General features: G+C 36.6%; 1 protein-coding gene across 5 annotated transcripts in view; it reads right to left on the bottom strand.

The window, feature by feature from the left end:
• Positions 1–9,030: 9,030 nt before the first annotated feature.
• Positions 9,031–20,547, bottom strand: part of PTBP3 (polypyrimidine tract binding protein 3) — a 101,522-nt gene continuing 90,005 nt past the window's right edge. For all 5 annotated transcript variants that reach the window (XM_012532801.3, XM_033427440.2, XM_012532800.3 and 2 more), the window contains 4 exons: positions 18,559–18,651; positions 17,351–17,567; positions 14,256–14,333; positions 9,031–14,107 (listed from right to left, as the gene is read on the bottom strand). In XM_012532801.3, coding sequence (XP_012388255.1) covers positions 13,975–14,107; positions 14,256–14,333; positions 17,351–17,567; positions 18,559–18,651 — 521 coding nt within the window. In that variant the 3' untranslated portion in view covers positions 9,031–13,974. The remainder of the gene's footprint in view (positions 14,108–14,255; positions 14,334–17,350; positions 17,568–18,558; positions 18,652–20,547) is intronic.

Raw genomic sequence — 20,547 nt, forward strand, 5'->3', positions numbered from 1 at the left:
AGAACTATAAGGAAATAAATCTCTGTCGTTTAAACCACCCAGTCTGTTGTATTTTGTTATGGCAGCCTTAGCAAATTAATATACCAAGAAACTAAGAAATTTGCCCAGGATGTTTGCACAGCTCTTCTGAACCCAGACAGTCTGGATTCAGAAATCATGCTCTTGACCTTCTTCTGTCTTCATCCAGTGAGTTAAAGCAGCACTGTCCAATAGAAATATAACTGTAAGACACAAATTTGAACCTCATATGTAATTTATAACATTCTAGCAGTCACATTTTAAAAGACAGATGAAATTAATTTCAATATATTTTATTTAACACAATATACCAAAGTATTATTTCAGCACGTAATAAATATAAAACATTATTAATAAAATATTTAACATTCTTTCTTTTGTACCAAGTCTTCAAATCCAGGGTCTATTTTCTACTTACAGCACTTCTCAGTTTGGACTAGCCACATTTCAAGTGCTCAATAAGCCACATGTGACCAGTGGCTGCCATACTGACAACACAAGTTAAATCACTTTCATGGTTCTCCACTGTGTGCAAGATAAAGTCAAGTCTCCTTAAATGGACATGTAAAGTCTGTCCTGATGTAGCCAGGGCAAAAGTGACAGGCCCCAGTATTCTCAACATGCCCCATCTGAGAACAAGCCTCCACTCCATGATTAGGGGCTGGGTGGAAGAACAAAGCCCCCACCTCTTGACCACACTCAGGACTTAGTCTCAGCAACAGATGGCTGCGGGTAAGATGAGAAAAGCTGTTGTTCTGCAGCTCCCAGGAAGAAAATGCTCTGCGTGCCGGGAGATGTTCTTGGCTGCAGCTGTCTGCCTGGGAGCTGGGACCAGGGAGAGAGGAAGCCATCTTGGTTCAAATACCATAGACTCTGACCTTTCTTACTAAGTTTTTGTAGATGTTCTTGAATACATGTTTCTTTGTGTGTTTATCTTTAGGACCATTTCCAGAGTCCTTAAACCTTTTTAATTTTTTTTAAAATTTTCACTAATCTTACTGGGGAGCAGGTCAGCAGAGCCCCTCATGCTGTCATGCTAGAAGCCAATCTTTAGAACTGCGTCTTTTAAGGTCCATGGCTGGCAAAGTTGTTCAAGGAGACTCAGGATAAATGACAATATGTGTTAGATTCTGAGTGATGACTTTATTTGTGCAAGAAAAATAAAACTTTGAAATAATGCCAAATGATGATTAGGTGACTAACAATCCTATAATGTTAGAGGTTAACTTGTAGAATACTGTTAAGGATGTTTTGTTTTGTTTTTTTTCAAGTATCTGGAAGAGAAGAGAACCTCAAATGTTATATGGTTTAATTGCCTGCAGAAGATTAACTGGTTTTATATTTAAATTAGAAATCTCATTTCAGAATTCCTTTCCCCACTAATTATATGAAACCTAGTTCTTCTTTTTTATTTATTTATTTTATTTATTTATTTTTGGCTGCATTGTGTCTTTGTTGCTGTGTGCAGGCTTTCTCTAGTTGCTGAGATCGGGGGCTACTCTTCACTGTGGTGCTCTGGCTTCTCGTTGTTGTGGCTTCTCTTGTTGCGGAGCTCAGGCTCTAGGCACGCGGGCTTCAGTAGTTGTGGCTCACGGGCTCTAGAGCACAGGCTCGCTAGCTGTGGTGCACGGGCTTAGCTGCTCCGCAGCATGTGGGATCTTCCTGGACCAGGGCTTGAACCCGCGACTCCTGCATTGGCAGGCGGATTCTTAACCACTGTGCCACCAGGGAAGCCCAAAACCTAGTTCTTCTAATTCTTTTCTATCCAGCTCTGTCATTCTGCCATCTCCTTCATTAATGAGTTAAATAAAACTTAAACTCATGCTATCTTTGGTATAAGACTTATGTTTTTAACAATTTAAGAATTTTGCTTTTCAAACATCTGCAATCTCAATTCTCTTTTTCCTGCACAAAGAGCACAGGCCCCAGTCAATGAGATTAAAGAATAGACAGCTTTTCTCAGTCTTGCTCCTAAGGTCCTGAAGATTCTTAGCAGGGTCACGAGCTCCTAAGGGAAAAATGTGTGCTATCGGCTGAACCGTGTCCCCTCAAAATTCTTCTGTAAGTCCTAGCACCCAGTTCCTCAGAATGTGACCGTATTTGGAGACAGAGCCTTTAAAGAGGCAACCGAGGTAAAATGAGGTCACATGGGTGGGCCCTAATCCAGTATGACTGGTGTCTTTATAAGAGATTAGGACACACACAGAGAAGAAAGCAAACCTGCTAACAACTTTGATCTCAGACATCTAACTTCCAGAACTTTGAGGAAATAGATTTCTGCTGTTTAAGCTACCCAGTTTATGGTACTTTGTAATGGCAGCTCTAGCAAACTAATACATTATGCAAGGGAATATTTTGGCTTCCTTCGGATTGACAATATCTGGGAAATCTATGCTTTTAGGGGTCATGATGGAACAAGTTATAGCTACCCTGAAAATGGATAGTTCAGAGGCAATAGTTCCAGTTAAGGGTAGAAATCTGTGAATACATACGCTTTGTTGGAGTTTGTCACCAAATTCCCAAAGCCCTAAAGTGGAGGTGGAGAGTAGGTGTTTTTGCAGGTTGAGGCAGGGCCCCCATCTCCTTCTGTGAGTATTCACTCAAGCTCCCTGTGTATTTCAATGGCAGCTTGGTTTAGACAAAGTATTGGTCTGTAATAACCAGTTTTCTGTCTACAAAGTCACCAGAAGCACCAAGGTTCTATCTATCGTGGTCTCAGTAGTTTTACTTCACGGGTGAAGGATGGGGGCTGCTTCCACCAGAAGCTCCTACCAGCTGTAAGGAAATGCAAACCTTTATTTATTCAACAGATAATCTACTGTATACTGGTCTCTGCAGGAGTGCTTTATTTAAGGAGACTATGCGTGCTTAGTGAATAGGGGTTATCATTAGAACCCTGTAATCTCTTTTATCTTTCTGCCTTTATTTGTGAGAATTTATAGATTAGTCTAGAAGTGAGCTGCCTTGTCACATGCCAAGCACACTATTTAATAGTTGTTTCTGTAGCTCTAAGAACTATATTTTTGAAAAAAACAAAAAACTGGAAGCATGATCTGAAAATAGAGAGATTCTATGCCTGTTCTGGAAAATCTGGGACTGAGAGCCACCGCACCATATTCAGAGATGTTTAGAAACACTAGTTGTCAATGAATCAGGTAAACTCTTTAGAATTAGTTCGTAAGCTATTATCATGCTGCAGGAAATGACATACCAGTGCTTTACACACTTGATGGCATGGTTAGAATAACTTTTACTACTTTGGACCCTCCAGTGAACATATTTGTCTATCAAATGAGCCTACACAAAGGCAGTACAGGAATAAAAGGTATGGGAGAGAGAGAATCATTGGGACAATCCTAAACTTTTTTTTTTCAAGTAAGTTTTTATTCCTACCTAGTTTTATTTCACTCTCAAGCCCATATTTACTGTTTTGTCATAAGGGATACATATGCAGTGGAAATTAGGATAAACAAGGCAATCAAAGCAGACAGCTATGATTAACACACCAAAAGTCTTTTGCAGAAGAACCACAACATATCAATAAATCCAAAGACAGCATTTAAAAAGAAATTAATGAACTAAAAAATAAAGTTATTTGGGGGATCAAAACAAGTGAAAAGCAGGTTCTTAAAAATTCTTCTGGCAAGATGACCGAAGGAAAAAAAAAGGCACAGCAGAAACAACCAGCAATTAAAAAATGGCTATAATTACCAATTAGGCATAAATTTTTTTCTAAAGAAGGATATTTATTTATTTATGGCTGCGCTGGGTCTTCACTTCTGCAAGCAGGCTTTCTCTAGTTGTGTTGGTTGGGGCCACACTTCATTGCAGTACGCGGGCTTCTCACTGCAGTGGCTTCTCTTGTTTTGGAGCACGGGCTCTAGGCACGTGGGCTTCAGTAGTTGTGGCGCATGGGCTTAGTTGCTCTGCGGCATATGGGATCTTCCTGGACCAGTGCTCAAACCCGTGTCCCCTGCACTGGCAGGCGGATTCTTAACCACTGCGCCACCAGGCAAGTCCCAAGGCAGAAAATTTTAAATATTATATACAACTTTTTAACCAGTTTGAAAACTACTGTGTAAAATGAATTTAAGTCAATAATTTTCCAAGTAGAAGGACAGAATGAGTATGGTTATAGAAGATAAAACACTGAATATGAATGCATTATTTAGGTGACAGGAACATGAGTTTCATTGTGCTAGTCTTTCTTTTAAAAATGTTTGAAATTTTTCATAAAAACACAAGTTTAAAAAAAACCAAGGTAAACTAATTTTTGAAGCATGATAGGAAGCAAAGTAATTATTTCAAAAACAGGCAAGTGGAAGAATCAAGCGTTTATCTTGTCTTTCCTATAGATATTGTACCTCAGAGTAACCAAATAGTTGATATTGGGAAGTTTCTCTTATTACATAGAAGTAATCCAAATATATCACACAAAAAGATAGAACTTTGCCATTCTGCAATCCCTAAATATTAATTGACCTATGCAATGATCAGCAATGGCTACTACCATCACAAGAAAAGACACATTATATAAGTGCCCAGTGCCATCTATGAAATATTCTTGCCAAAAAAAAAGAGGGAGGCAGGCAGGAGGTAAGGAAAGAAGCAGCTCCCAATTTAGAGAAAATTTGAGGTGGGGAGACCTATTAAAGAAATAATATCACGGGGACATTATCAGCGAAATCCAGATTGTTAGAATTTTCACAAAATAGCTCAATTTCTTCAACAAATAAGTTGCAAGGGAAAAAAAAGGATGGAAAGGAAAGCTATATATTAAAAGACTGTATCAACAATTGCAATGTATGGATTTATAAATACTGAAATATTTAGAGATGAAATTATATGAAGACTAGGATTTGTTTCAAAATAATCCAGGGAGTGGATGAAGAGCAGATGAAACAAGAGTTGCCACTAGTTGTAGTTGTGTATTGGGAACATGGGGCTCCATCCTACTATACTAACTAGTATATATTTAAGATAAGATTCTTAATAAGATTCTTAATGCCAAGAAGTTCTGCTAAGCCTTTTGTATAAAGTCTCCTCGTAGGGTGCCAGAGAGCTAGGTAGGTTTTTCTGGCTTTTCTTGATGGAAATGCATAAGGGGTTAGATATCAAACAACCTACCAGATCAGGCTTATATTTGCAAAAACAAAACTAAAATGTATTAATGAAATCTTTTCTGAAGCTAGTGGAGTGTAAAACCACTCAAAATGATAAAATTTACTTGAAAACACGGTGTGATTTTTGTTTTGTCAGAGAAACATTTTTCCCATAGGTATGCCATGGTCAGAGAAATGCAATATACAGATATGCAGCAGAGTGCCATGATGAAACTCAGTGCATGGTATCTTGAGTACTTTATAACATGGCCTTACTTACTGAGTAGAATAATCAGCTGATTTAAGAAGCTAGGAGAATGGTTTACAGTTCCTCGCTCAATTACAATCATTTTTCAAAATCCTTTTAATTGAAGTATAATACACAGATAAATGCACAAATCCTAAGTGTACAAGCTCAATGAATTATCAGAAAGTAAACACTCCTGGGTAACTGGTACAAAGGTTAAGAAATAAAACATTAACCACAAACCAGAAACCTCTCCTCAAGCCCTCAATTACCTCCTTCCCAAAGGTAACCACTACCCTATTTCTGAACTTGATGTAAATAGAATTATACATTACACTTTCTTCTGTGTATGGCTTCCTTTGTTCAACATCACATCTGTGAGATTCTTCCCTGTAGGTTTTATGTAGCTTTATTGTGTTCACTTGTATAAAGTATTCCACTATAAAAATACATCGTTATGAAATTTCTTTCTCTCTCATAGTGCCTGTTGCCCTAACGTGTACTTTGTCTAACATATAATACTGGCTTTCATTTGGCTAAAGACAATCTCTTAACAGGTTAGAATTTGACATTTGTTTTCTGTAGGATCAAGGACTTAAGATAATTCCATAATTTTAGGCATAGAACAAGGATATAGGTGCTTACTTAACTGAACTGTGGGCAATTTATTCCAACAAAACCAATGAGTTTTTCCGGTTACCCTATGTCCTTAGAACAAACATAGAAATGAAAGAAAATAGATAAAGGGATCTTCATGGAACATTACACTCATTAACTTTCCCTACTCAATTATACTTTTTTATAATAGCAGAGGTAGGAGTTCTACATCTGAACCCAATGATTACAAATGCACTAATTCTAAGAAAACTGTTATAGAATTTTGTAAGTTCAACATAAATTGTTTTGATAGAAACATATAGTGAAGAATTTCCATTGGAAGTAGACAATAGAAAAAAAATCATTGATGTAGGATCACACAAACAGTAAACAAAGTGGGTTTAATACTTTTAACTAACTATTCCTAACATAGCATCCCAGTTTAATTACTTACAAATGTTGGGCATTAAAAATTGGGTACAGCTTGTTTGACAGTATCTTCTTATTTCTGCAACTGTTCAAGTAATGGCATATGTCTTAGAAATGATCATTGCTCTGAAATGACATTTCTTAGAAATAATTATTGCAGGGTATGTGTTCCTACATATTCATAATTAGCTGTAGGATAGCTTTAGCCATGTGTATTCTGGTTAGAATGGCCTAGAGGGAGGCCTTATGATCCATTTGGGGGGCTTTCCATTGAAGGAAAGAGTTGAAGACTACTTGATTTATGGATTTAGGCTGACATTTCCACTAGATTACACAGTTCTAAAAGGTAAATCACCATATCCCTAACCTTTCATTATCTTTCCCAGCACAAAGCTCAGTTCTGGTACAATCAGTACTTGGTGAACTGAAGGAATAATTTTCACTGAACAGTGTTAAGAGCTGAATTACATCCCGTCAAAATTCTTCTGTTGAAGTCCTAAACCCCAGTATCTCAGAATGTAACTGTATTTGGAGATATAGCCTTTAAAGAGGTAACTGAGGTAAAATGAGATCAGATGGGTGGGCCCTAATCCAATATGAATGGTGTCCTTATAAAAAGAGATTAGGATACAGACACATACAGAGGGAAGATCATGTGAAGGTACTGGGAGAAGATGGCCACCTACAAGTCAAGGAAAGAGGTCTCGGAAGAAATCAACCCTGGTGACACCTTGATCTTGGACTTCTAACCTCTAGAACTGTAAGAAAACACATTTCTGTTGTTGAAGCTGCCCAGTCTGTGGTACTTTATTATGTCAGCACTAGCAAACTAATACATATACTGTAGTAACTACTTTTTTAAGAGTTAGCTTTCTCAAATTTGCAACTTGAAATTACATTTTTAAAGTTTTCAGAAGTAGGTAGGCATTTTTACTCTTCAGCAGAAAAAACACCCCCAGCACTTATGCAATGCCTTTAAATTGGTTTTGGCAGTTCTCAGAAGAGTAACGCCCCAACCCCATGTACAGACCTTCAAGAACACGACCCTCACAACACTTGGCAGGGCAGAACTGCAACGTCAGGGTGCAATGGAGAGTACTGGATAATGTTAAGGAGACCTGGGTTCTAGTTCAGACTATGCCATTAACTGGCATGTGGCCTTGGGCAAGTCACTTCCTTCTCTGAGCCACTCATCTTTAAAAGGTGGAAATTGAACTAGGTAGCCTCTTAGATCCATTTATACTCAAGACTTTGTGACTGTTAATGATGGTTACAAGCCTCTGCTGTAAATAAGCATTTCATGGTCAAGCAAGTTTATAAAAACCTATTTGGCCATGGGGCTATTTTATCTTTTCCTGATAAAAATGCCTCTAGATCTTAAAAAAAAAATTGATCTAGTTACATTCACGGAGACAATAGATTTTAGATGAGCCAGCAAAGATCAGCAGTAGTTACCTAGTTTTCTATTCCATTAAAAATAAATCCCACCCCCCCCCCCAAGAAAAAATTCCCACTTGCAAAAATATCCTAGAATAGGGACTTCCCTCGTGGTCCAGTGGTTAAGAAACCGCCTTCCAATGAATCCAAGGGTTCGATCCCTGGTCAGGGAACTAAGATCCCACATGCTGCGGGGCAACTAAGCCCACGTGCCACAACTACTGAGCCCGTGTGCTCTAGAGCCTGTGCACCACAACTAGAGAGAAGCCCATGTGCTGCAACTAGAGAAGCCCGCATGCAGCAACAAAGAGCCCACGAACCACAAGGAAAGATCCCACATGTGGCAACTAAGACCCTACGCAGTCAAATAAATATTTAAAAAAAAAGATCCTAGAATAAAAGATTAAAATAAATGACTGCTTAGACTCCTACAATCCAATAACGCTTTAAAGAACCTAGAAATAAAACATTTGCCTATGGAAAAGCAATATATAGGCAGCTGGTAACTGTGTTACCCTTCCATCAAAAAAAACACAAACTTGGTTTGAGATCACACCTCAAAATGTCTCAAAATTTATGTATACTCATCCCTAGGGAAGTCAAAAACTGAACTGGAAAAATGTTCCAACTCTTCTTTGGCATTGCACATATAGTGTGTGTGTATGTGTGTGTGTGTGTGTGTGTGTGTGTGAGAGAGAGAGAGAGAGAGAGAGAGATGCACAGAAAGAGAGCGAAAGACATCACTCATGCAAATGTGCCAACATGTACTTGTACAAAGGGGGTGTGCCACTGAAGAAGCTATTTGTAGGACGGTTAGAAAAGCATTCTGTTTCTCAAAATGAGAACTGTTCCTTAAGTAAAAGAGAGGTGATTAGTACACTTAAGGTTTTTCAGTTTTTAAAGTGGTATGAATATGTGCTTGCTATGCTCTCACTATAACAAGTTTAGATGGATGGCTATGACAAAGAAAATATGACATCATTAGAATTACAGGTAAGACAAGGGGAAACCCAAAGTACAGACAAGAACACAGAAATATTTTTAAGAGAGTACAGATGTCATGACATTTATTAAAAGGCATGCTACAATGCTATACTTGTTAGGAAAGAGATTAGAGATATCAAGTAATAGTCAGCAAATACACAAACAAAAATGGAATATATTGTAGTGTACAGAAGCTTGAATTAACCATGCACTACGCACTTAGAAAATATGTTTTTTAATATTTTATCTTCTCTTTGCATTTATAACATAATTCACTTCAGTAATCACAGAATCCTTTTCTTCCAATGCCACAAACTGTGTTACAAATGAAAGCTGGTACTGCTGCTTATCAAAATATACAAGACAACTGATGTTTTATATAAAACCACTTTATATGTTAACTTGTTCCCAAAAACCGTTTTTTTTTCTTTTTCGGCCTGGTTTTAAAAAATGTTGTTACAAATATTTACAGCATTTTCTTGTTAGATGAACATTCTTATAAACTGAAAAAGGGAATTTTATGAACAGACCACATAAAACATGAGACAATGTCAGAGGCTCCTAGCTGTGCTATTTTTTTTTTCCTTAAATACAGTACTGAAAATGCCCATAAAACCCATGTTGTCCTAATCCATTCTGTTCACATTTAAACTCCCATTTTCTCTAAGTAGTCTATTCGCCGATAGGAAATAGAAAGTAAAGGCCGCTTTGCACTGGATCTTCTTTCAGAAAGGAGCTTGGGAAAAGAAATGCTTAACAGAAAGGAGTCAAAACCAGAACAGTCAGTCTTTGGTCAGAGCAATGAGGTGACATTTTGATGCAAAACTTTGCTTGGTCAGCAGTCTTTATAATTAGTACTTTTTGGATGTGGGATGAATTTTTTAAAGATCTGAGTAACAATGGTAAGGGGGAAAAAAGGCTAGAGTATGATTTTTTTTAATGACATCAAAAATAGCTATTTAAATATTTGTTATTACACTACTACATAGATTCAAGAACTAAAAATAATGTAACAACAACAACAAAAATCTGTTTACAGTGCTGATTTAAGCTTGCCATGAGCAGCTTTCAATCATGACTATTATCACCAAGGTCACTGGACCAGAAAAATATCCCTGTTCTCTGGAACATATGCCTCTGGTTACAGAAACTAAGATGACTACCACAAAGATTACGAGCAGCTCTGTTCTTGGACCTGCACAATGCTATATAATGAATATTATGTGATGAAGGCAAAAAGTGTAACTGAGACTTCATTTTACAGTTACAACTGTTTGCTTGAACGGATGGTGTGTGGGACAACATTCTTTTAAAACTATAGTATGTATTTCCTGAAAACCAGAATACTGATACTACCTTAGTCTCAAATAGGAAGAAAAGATCAATTAAGACTACTGAAGAAGGCACATAACCTTTGGTCCTGTTTTGTTTTTCTCCCCCTATAAAACCCCCAAAACTAATATTTTAGTAATTTTCTATTTTTTAAATCATTCACAACTAGCTGTTAAAATTTGCTCTGAAAAAAGACTGCAAATAGTCTTGTAGACAATAACACAGCTCTTAAAAGACAGCTGAGTTATATTTTCTTTAAAGAAAAAGTTCTGTGCAATCTAAATTGTATTTCTTTTAGCACAACAGTAGAATATTTTAAGTCTGGCAGTTTTATTCTTGTTAACAACAGATCAAGACAAAGGAAAAGTTAAGAAAAATGCTTTTACGCATAGTCATGCTGTCTTTTTGGTTTTAAAAATAGCAGTACACACTAGGTTTTCTAAGAGATAGGCTGATAGTTTGGCAAACAGGGCTTTTAAGTGACTCACTGGGTGGGGGGGGGGGGGATACATACTTTTGAGCTTGTCATCTTTTGTCCAAAAATACTTAGTGGAAACCGAAGGGGAATTACATGTTAATATAAATGTATAACCTTTGCTGCCTAATGACATGGAAGCTTTCAAAAGTTTATATAAAACTGATCAGAGACATTCATGAGAGTTACTTTTAATCAACTGAAGCAGAACCTATAATCACCATCCTAGGTGGAGCCAAAAAAAGGCATTGCTTCCATAAGGAATAGGCAGGCAAAAATTGTGTCTCTAAAAACTGTGAGATTTGCAACTTTCAACAAAATCAGAAACATTACTACAAATTAACATAACAATATTTAGCCTTAAATAACGAATTTATGGCATTCTGCAGGAGCTATTGGGTAATTCTGATACTCTCCTGTAAGTTATCAAATTATTAAGGTTATTTTTCTATTTGTATCTCACAGGAAAAACAATTTACTGCTATGCAAGTTATTTAAATCTCAAAGTAGAACTTTTTGGCATAAATTGCTACTGTTAAACATGTACTGCTATTTTTTAATAAAGTCCTGAATATACATACTTTGTGTCAAAGTCAGACACCTCCAAAAATAAGACAATACTCCTTAAAATTAAGTAAATAAACTTAAAAATAGGATACTATGACAGCTCAACAGCAAAAATAAACATTGCTCAGAAGATATCAACTACATGCATGCCAAAGCAAAAAATACAAAGATCTAGTTTTTCCACTGCCCTGATATTTTAAAATCTTTTTACAGAAACTATACCAACACAAATACTGTAGACCTCTATAATTCAAAGAGCAAATAGCCCAATATGGACAACATCCATGTGCTACAGCTAATTTTAGACACAAATTGATGGTTGCAAACACACTATTTTAAACAAGAATATCTCACCTTTTCCAAATCTTAATTTGATTAATGTTCTTTGTCAATAAATTAAGATGTATGTAATGTGCATATGTATGTACAACACTAGAAAAGTGTATGTATGTATATACACTTATCTATACACACACACACACGCGCGCGCACAAATCCCTGAAAAGGATTCAAATGTTCTCTCTCAAATATGAAGGCCATTCCCTACTTCAAAATTACATTCAATACCATTGTGATCTCCCTTCTGCTACACTTCTGCTACACTTACACTGACTGTTATAGGAATCATGAATTAAAACTACACAGTAATTCCTAACTAAAAAAAAACCAATTTAACATGCCACTGAAAATTATAATAGTGCCTGTATGGAAGGAAAAAAAATGAAGCAATTTGGGGAGATTTCTTAAAGAAATCGTTTTTTCCCCCTTCCCTCTTACTCAGTGTTTTGGTAAAAATATATTTCATAAGTGAAAAAAATAAAAATTAGATAAATGATTATACCTATCAGCCAATAGTAAAACTGATCCATTTGAAAGATCTCAATATAGTGTCCTCCTTTGTATTCTAATAACTAATTGTTGCTCAGCGTTGAGTGAATTCTGCTTTTTAACAATTATCTTTTGTAGTCTCCAATTTTTTATAAAATTTCTTCCTGTGTTCAAATTAATGGCTGGAATATAGCAAAGAAATTGAGATATTCTTTTAAAAGGTGAGATGAACCACTCTGAGAATCTGAAAAGTGTAAAAGGGGTGGACAAAAATGACCCTTTTAACAAATTCTGCTTTAAAAAAATCCGATCAAGCACTGAAGGAATTAACAAAAGCAAAGTATCTAACTAAAAAGAAACAATTTTACATTATACAATCACTGAAGCAACATTAAAATGTACTCTCACATTCAACTAAAAAGAGGGACAGAGTATGAGAAAGAATCCACCTTCTCATACTCCATATATGTGGGCACTCAGTAATGAAGTTACATTAACAAAGAAAAGCAAGTTCTCACGAGTATATGACAAAAACCAAGTAATCCTGAGACAAATTCTAATGGGTGATAAAGATCAGACAAGATCCAGAACTGAGACTGCATGTTATAGCCCCAAATTGGTATGCTATAACTGGCAATGACCACTATTGGTCACAACATGAAGAGGCCTACAGGTGTGCACTGAGTTATTCCCCAAACCATTTAACCCTTCCTCACCCCATCTCTACACCAAAGCACCAAAAATTTGAATAGAAACTAGTAGTTATTGAAAATCACTTAAAATTGCAATGAAAAAAACTTTAAAATTCTTACCAAAACAGGGAAAGAAAAAACAAATGCTCACCAAGCCCACGATATAGCTTTCAAGATACTTAGATAAAAGTCTAACCTATTATATCATAAGCACATAATAAGGCACATAATAGGAAATTAAGTAAATACACAGTAATTCTGAATAAGTATTAGAGATTATAGTGGTACAAAAAACCCTTGAGATTGATTTTTTTCTAAAAGAAGACTTTACCAAAAATAACTTTTAAAAAATCTGTCAAACCATATGATAGACCTGAATATTTTCCTTAAGACTGTAAACTTTTTTCTGAAAACTATAAAAAAGTAGTTTATAAGTAGGATTATTTTTCTTTTTAAATTTTCCAAGATCATATTATATTATTCGGCAAGTGTCATTTTGAAATTTAAAACATGTTTTTTCCTAATAAAATTATTAATTATTCTGACATCTTAATAGATCCTGGTTAGATTCGACTTAATTTCCCTGGAGACAGTTGAGACACTTCATTCTCCAAATAGTCTTAAAAAGTTAAAGATATGCAAAGGAGTGTCTTATAGTGGAAAAAAAAAGTGAAAGAAAACACGCAGATTTATAAATTTGCTTCCAATACAACCCAATTTGTTTATGTATAGTAAGTATCAGTATATGCCAAATAACTGATGTAACTTATAAGGGAACACAGTTTTCTAGAGGAGTCAAACTTCTGAATCATACAGTTAAAATCTTGGTTGTAGGTAATTTAAATTACTTATGTCAAGTAATTTTAAAAGTCTATATGTTTAAATTTTTCAAAGTACAAAGGAGTTTAGAAATGTTGTATAAGGCTGATCTGGACCCAAACGAAAAGAAAGACCATCCTCTTGAAATCCAATTTAATATAGGGAATTAAATTATTGAAAAAAAATTTTTTCCTGATTCTTTTTTCCTGAAGATTATTTTCATTTTAGAAACTATGGGACAGGAAAAACACGCCTCTGGTGACGTATTGGCAGAGGGTTTAAGGGAAAAGAGAACATCCCATGATTTTTTGAATATACTTGAATATCAAACTCAGGAAGAGTTATTTTTGTGAAAGAGGCAGAATTGGTCTTGAGCTGCTTCAGTCTATGTCTGAAGGGTTTTACTAAAATTATGGTCCAGTCTTAGGAGAAAAATTCACAGAAAAGTTAGATTGTAGATTTTGAGAAGGAAACTCTGAGGTGGTGATTTTCTCCAAGGTCATGGTTATGAAGTTCAATGAGAGCCTGGATTGCTTCTTCCACAGATCCCAACTGAATGAGTGCCATTTTGCGATCTTTCCTGAAAACGGTAGAAGAAATAGAAAAAGCATATAGAATTAATTTTGCCTACAAACCTCTTCCCCAGACCTAGAAGACTTCATTAAACTACCTTAAACATTTACAGATATTAAATAATGTTAATGTATTTCTTAAAAGCATGGACTTACTGAAAGAATTTAAAAGCCTTCACTGAACATCCGGCATCTGTGAAAAGGTTCTTCAGATCATCTACTGTAACAGAGGGGCTGTGAAAACATTACAGAGAGAGTCAACTATCTTATCCCTAATTTTTAAATGATGCAAAGATTAACTCCTGAAATCATCAAGTCTCCAGAATTTTCACATTTCAAAGAGCATAAAGCCACGCAATGAAGACATGATTTGCAAGTGCCCTGAAAGATGTTCAAGGTTGATGCATACATGTTCTCAAATGATGGAATTTTGCCTCAAATCTTTTGCACAGGACATGGGCAGTATATAAAGAACAAGAAAATCTTTCTATATTTATTCTTTCAATGGGATTATTACCCACAATTAACTCTAGCACTTCCAAAGATACTTCCCTAGCTCTGACTTGTCTTCTATGGTCCAGTGTTTTCCACTACTAGGCCAGTAGATTTTCAATTACTTTCAGGGTAATTATGAACATGTGTATGTGGTAACCAGGTTCTAAGATAGCCCCCAACTACTCTTGCCTCCTAGTATTCACACTTTTGGTACTCCCCTCCCATATCTAATAAGGATGTCCTCTGTAACCCTCAGGGTATTGTAGATATGACACATGTGACTTCTGAGGCTGAGAGACACTGCAATTTCCACCTTGCCCTCTCTTGAATCACTAGCTTTGGAAGAAACCAGCTGCTATTTCACGTGGACAATCAGCAGCCCTATGGAGAGCTCCTTGTGGCAAGGAACTGAGGCCTCCTGTCAACAACTAAGTATATGGTGAGCCACTTTGGAAGTGGATTCTCTAGCCCCAGTTACGCCTTCAGATGCAACCTTATGAGAGATTCAGCCAAAACCACCCAGCTAAGCCACTTCTGGATTCCTGATTTACAGTAACAGTTTGAGATAATGAACATCTACTATTGTGTTAAGCTGTTAAGTTTTGGGGTGATCTATTACGCAGCAGTAGATAACTAATACAGTGGTCTATCACATGAGAGTCAACTGACTAAAAGCAGACTCTTCCTCATCTCACAACTCCCAGCAAGGAGGGTGTTATAGAACAATAATTGGCTCTGTAAGGAGACAGATATAAGTTCACATTCTATTTTTCATTCACCTGGTATGTCACTCTTAAGTTACTTAATCTGAGTCTCTCACTTTCATTGTTAAAACGAAACTAATGACCTTTACTCCAAATGTTATTATGGATAAATTGCTAGAGACAGAATGTAGAATAGTGGTTACCAGGGACTGGGGTTAGAGAGAAACGAGGAGATACTGTTTAATGGGTACAGAGCCTTAGTCTGAGATGATGACAAGGATCCGCAGATGGATATAAGTGATGGTTGCACACTATGAATGTACTTAATGTGAACGTACACTCAAAAACGGTTAAAATGGTAAAACTTAGGTTATGTATTTAACCACAATTTTAAAAGAAGATTATGGAGATTAAATGAGGTAACACACGTAAAACACCAGCACAGTGCCCAGGCTTGGCAGATGGTTAAAAAAAGTATTAACGTCTTTTCTCTCTTCTCCTACATGTCCAATGCAGGTTGCAACTTGAGACCAGCTCCTGGATAAATGTACTTAAGAGGGAGCCTGCTTTAGTATTTAAATATGTTGCCTCTCTCCCTGACTCTGTAGTGATGAGGTGCTAAATTTCTAGATTTTTTTCTCAAGTGACTCTTCCAGTTGCCTGGCTGGCATGAGGTTTGAGCCATTGCCCAATTCGGATTCAAGGTTTCTCCATATAGCCTAATTGGAGACTAGCTAGGAGCCTGGGCATTCAACAGCATTTTGAATAATTATTTTCTCTTCCTATTCAAATCCCATTCTCATTCTCAGAAATATTCCAGTAATGTACCCTTCTCCATTTCCTCAGTCTTTAACTTTTCACACAGGTGCTCGCATACAACTATACCCCACAGCTTTTACCCTTCCTTCCCAAAGCTTATCCCTCTTCATGTATTAGATTAAATTATATAAAATTGCCAACTTGGGACTTCCCTGGTGGCGCAGTGGTTAAGAATCCGCCTGCCAATGCAGGGGACACAGGTTCAAGCCCTGGTCTGGGAAGATCCCACATGCCGCGGAGCAACTAAGCCCATGTACCACAACTACTGGGCCCGCACTCTGCCACAAACAAGCCACTGCAATGAGAAGCCCGCACAATGTGACAAAGAGCAGCCCCTGCTCACCACAACTAGAGAAAGCCCAACACAGTCCCCTTTGTACGTCAAGGATTTCAAGAATTAAAACTGGGGTTGCCAGGTGCTTTCTATAAAGGGCCATACAGTAAATTTCTTAGGCTCTGATGGCCATATAGCCTCTGTTGTAACTATTCAGCTTTGTTGTTATAGCTCAAAAGCAGCTATAGCTAATACATAAATGAATAAATGTGGTTGTGTTCCATGAAACTTTATTTATGGAAGGTGAAATTTTAATTCTATGTAATTTTCTCAAATCACAAAAATTTTTTCTTTTGTTTTTCCGTAACCACTTGAAAATGTAAAAACCAATCTTAGATCATGGGCCTTACAAAACAGATGGATTTGGACCATAGGCTATAGTTTGTCGATCTCTAAGTTAGATGATGACTAAAGAACAAGTCTGCTACAACACTGGTTAAATACAGAGTGGTTACAAGAAAATTTTTAGCTTTTAGATATATATATGGCTTTGCAGCTTGTAGGTAAAAAATAGAGAATTCAGTTTTACCAAATTCTTAGATACATAAATTATTTGATTTTGCTATGCTGGACACTAAAGGGTCTTTACTTATACAAAAGGATGAACAAGTATACACCAGTGGAATATTTCTGCACAGATTTTTGCCATTCTATAACTGAAAGTTAACAGGCGCTAATTCTCTGTTTGGAAAGAAAAATTTAAAACATTGCTATCTTTCACTTTCATAGTGTATGGTTAGAGATAAACTTCTTAAGACATTATGGCAAATAAATCATCTTACGAGAAATTAGTGAATAGGACAACTGCTACGTTAGAATAATTTCAGTTTTTACCTCCCCAAACCATATACTGTAGATTATTAATCATCTAAATGAATAGTAACTAATTAGATACATACGGGATGTTGGAAAGATGCAGAGTAGCTGATGGTGGAAAAATATTCTGGAAGTTTTTAGAGCCAGGCTTTTTAAAGCGATGCAAAGGACTATTGCTAAAATCCTTAGTCAGACCTTGGTCTTCTTGTCCCTCTCGAGGAAGCTGAACTGCTTGATGTTTGGACAGTGTAGCACGAAGCACTTTCCCATAAAGTCTCTGACCACTCAGATGGTTCATTGCTGGTGCATAAGAAGAAAATAAGGAAAGTCTGGGTACTAAGATAGAGTCTCTGTAAAACTGTCTATCATAATTCTTTTTATTTAGTCATTTAAAAAATTATACTGTCAGTTTGAGGGCTTAAAAATGGTTTTAAATTTAAAAACTCTTATATACGAAAATGTATTAAATGACTGTTTTTCTGTAATGAAAGAAAAGCAATACAACGAAAAGTAACTATTTTCCTAGCAGAGTGCTATAAAGTTCCAGAATGCCTGAAACATACCACATGTTCAGGAAATGATTATTGAATAAATTAGTTTAATCTCAAGTAAATTTTTTTTTTAACATCTTTATTGGAGTATAACTGCTTTACAACGGTGTGTTAGTTTCTGCTGTATAACAAAGTGAATCAGCTATACTATACATATATCCCCATGTCTCCTCCCTCTTGTGTCTCGTTCCCACCCTCCCTATCCCACCCCTCTAGGTGGTCACAAAGCACCAAGCTGATCTCCCTGTGCTATGTGGCTGCTTCCCACTGGCTATCTATTTTTAATCCCAAGTAAAGCTTTTTATAATAAAAAATCTGAGTAATAATATTTCAACAGCCACTATAAACGGTGAGATTGTAGAATGACACTTTCTTGAACCATCATTATGAAGTATTCCCAAACTGTTATGCCATGCAACAGTTCTAGAAAACTTAATTTGAAAGGAAAATAAATAAGCAAACAAACAAATAAAATGAAAGAAAACAAGTCATGTTTATTAGTTTAAAGCTAATGGAAAAACCCTAGAGTCAAAGCTCTAAACATCAACAATATATTCAAATAGATAAATGAACTTCAAAGAATAATAAATATTTTAAAATCTTAAAATATAAGCAGATCCAAATAATAATAGAGATATTAACATAAGGAGGTACTCTTCCTACTAGCCATAAGTTTATTTTATAGGAAAATTCACATACAAAGGGGGCAGGTTATCATTATTATTATTAATCATTAGTACCTAGCTGAGCTTGATTTGCATCTGCCATCTGAACCAATGCATTTTCTTTCTTATTAAACATTATCTTCACTCGATGTACATCACCATATACTCCTAATTAAAAAGACAAAACAAAACAATTTTTTAATGCTGATTGTGTAATGTTCAATTAACTTTACTAATATATTTAAAGAAAGCTTCTTTTCTCATACTATATGCTTTCCCTGGGCAATTTCATACAAATGCTCCCAAATTTGTAATCTCTTCTATGTTCCAGATTTATTAATCTAGTACCCCCTTTCACCTGGATGTCCCATAAACACTTCAACTGATTCACCTGCTCTTTCCTGCACCCTCCTGTGTTCACTAACTCTGTTGATAAACAGTACCATCATGCACATATTTGCTCCAGTCAGACATCTGGGAGTGATCTTTTGACTTACCCCTTTCCTTAGACGCTTACACATCCAGTCAACTACCAGCACTCACTGATTCTATGGCCTAAATATCTCTCACATTTGTCCACTTCTTCCCATCCTCACTACCATCAAACCTATTATCACCAATTCACATCTGGACTATCATCATAGCCTCCTAACTGATCTCATTACATCCATTTTTTCTATGCTAGTGTTCCCCAAAGTGGGTCCCACATCCCCAAAAGCAGGCAAAATGATTCACTGGGGTGTGGGAGGAAAATAAACTTTTACTTGTACTGATTTGTTTATATAAACCAGTATGAAAAACTGCATTTTACTAATTTTCAACATATAGAAGAAATTATATACAGAAGTTTCTACAATATGAAGGGCATTCTCTCATTTTTTAAAATTTAGTGTATTAATATATATTGCAATTTATGTGGAACAGGGTTTCACCAATATCATAAAAATAAGATCTTTAAACAGTAGCATCATTACCATACTTTGTAATAGGATGAGAGAATGACTATGACAATCTTCAAGGCACACAAAGGAGTACTGGTTATCTTGTGGGCAAGCCCCTAAGAGCAACTAAACTGAAGAGATGAATGGTAGTTTTAAAATTAAAAAAAAAAAAAGAAGTATTCCAAATTTGCTGCCCTTTTCAGAAATGACAAGTGGCTGAAATAGATACTCTGTAAAAAATAACACACAATTTGTTCTTCAAGCTGAGGGTGATATTTTTCTAAATGAGTGAGAAATTAACTACTTTTGGAAAGAAATGTGCTCTGGCTATTAAAGAGACATGAACATTTAGCATTAATAAATGATTTTGTTAATGAAAATTACATAAATGTGTCATGAATAAAAACTTTTACAGTAACTGCAAATGAGTATAATGTTTCTCTGTGGGCTGATAGAGATATTCTAAAATTGGACTGTGGTAATGGCTGCACAACTCTATAAATTTACTAAAAATCACTGAGTTGTACATCTGAAGTCAGAGAATTGTAATGGCTGTAAATTATATCTCAAAAACGCTGTTAAGGGCTTCCCTGGTGGCGCAGTGGTTGGGAGTCCGCCTGCCAATGCAGGGGACACGGGTTTGTGCCCCGGTCCGGGAAGATCCCACATGCCGCGGAGCGGCTGGGCCCGTGAGCCATGGTCGCTGAGCCTGAGCGTCCGGAGCCTGTGCTCCGCAACGGGAGAGGCCACAACAGTGAGAGGCCCGCGTACCGCAAAAAACAAACAAAACGCTGTTAAAAAAACCTATTGCCGGGCTTCCCTGGTGGCACACTGGTTGAGAGTCCGCCTGCCGATGCGGGGGAAATGGGTTCGTGCCCCGGTCCGGGAAGATCCCACATGCCGCAGAGCGGCTGGGCCCGTGAGCCATGGCCGCTGAGCCTGCGCGTCCGGAGCCTGTGCTCCACAACGGGAAGAGGCCACAACACTGAGAGGCCTGCGTACCGCAAACAAAACAAAACAAAACAAAACAAAAAAACCTATTACCCACTCAAAAAATTTGAAACAATTTTCCATCCTCTTAAAAATTCTTCCACATGAAGAGTGAGTTTTAACCCCATTATGC

Source organism: Orcinus orca, chromosome 6, assembly GCF_937001465.1.
Source record: "Orcinus orca chromosome 6, mOrcOrc1.1, whole genome shotgun sequence".
Classification (NCBI taxonomy): Eukaryota; Metazoa; Chordata; class Mammalia; order Artiodactyla; family Delphinidae; genus Orcinus; species Orcinus orca.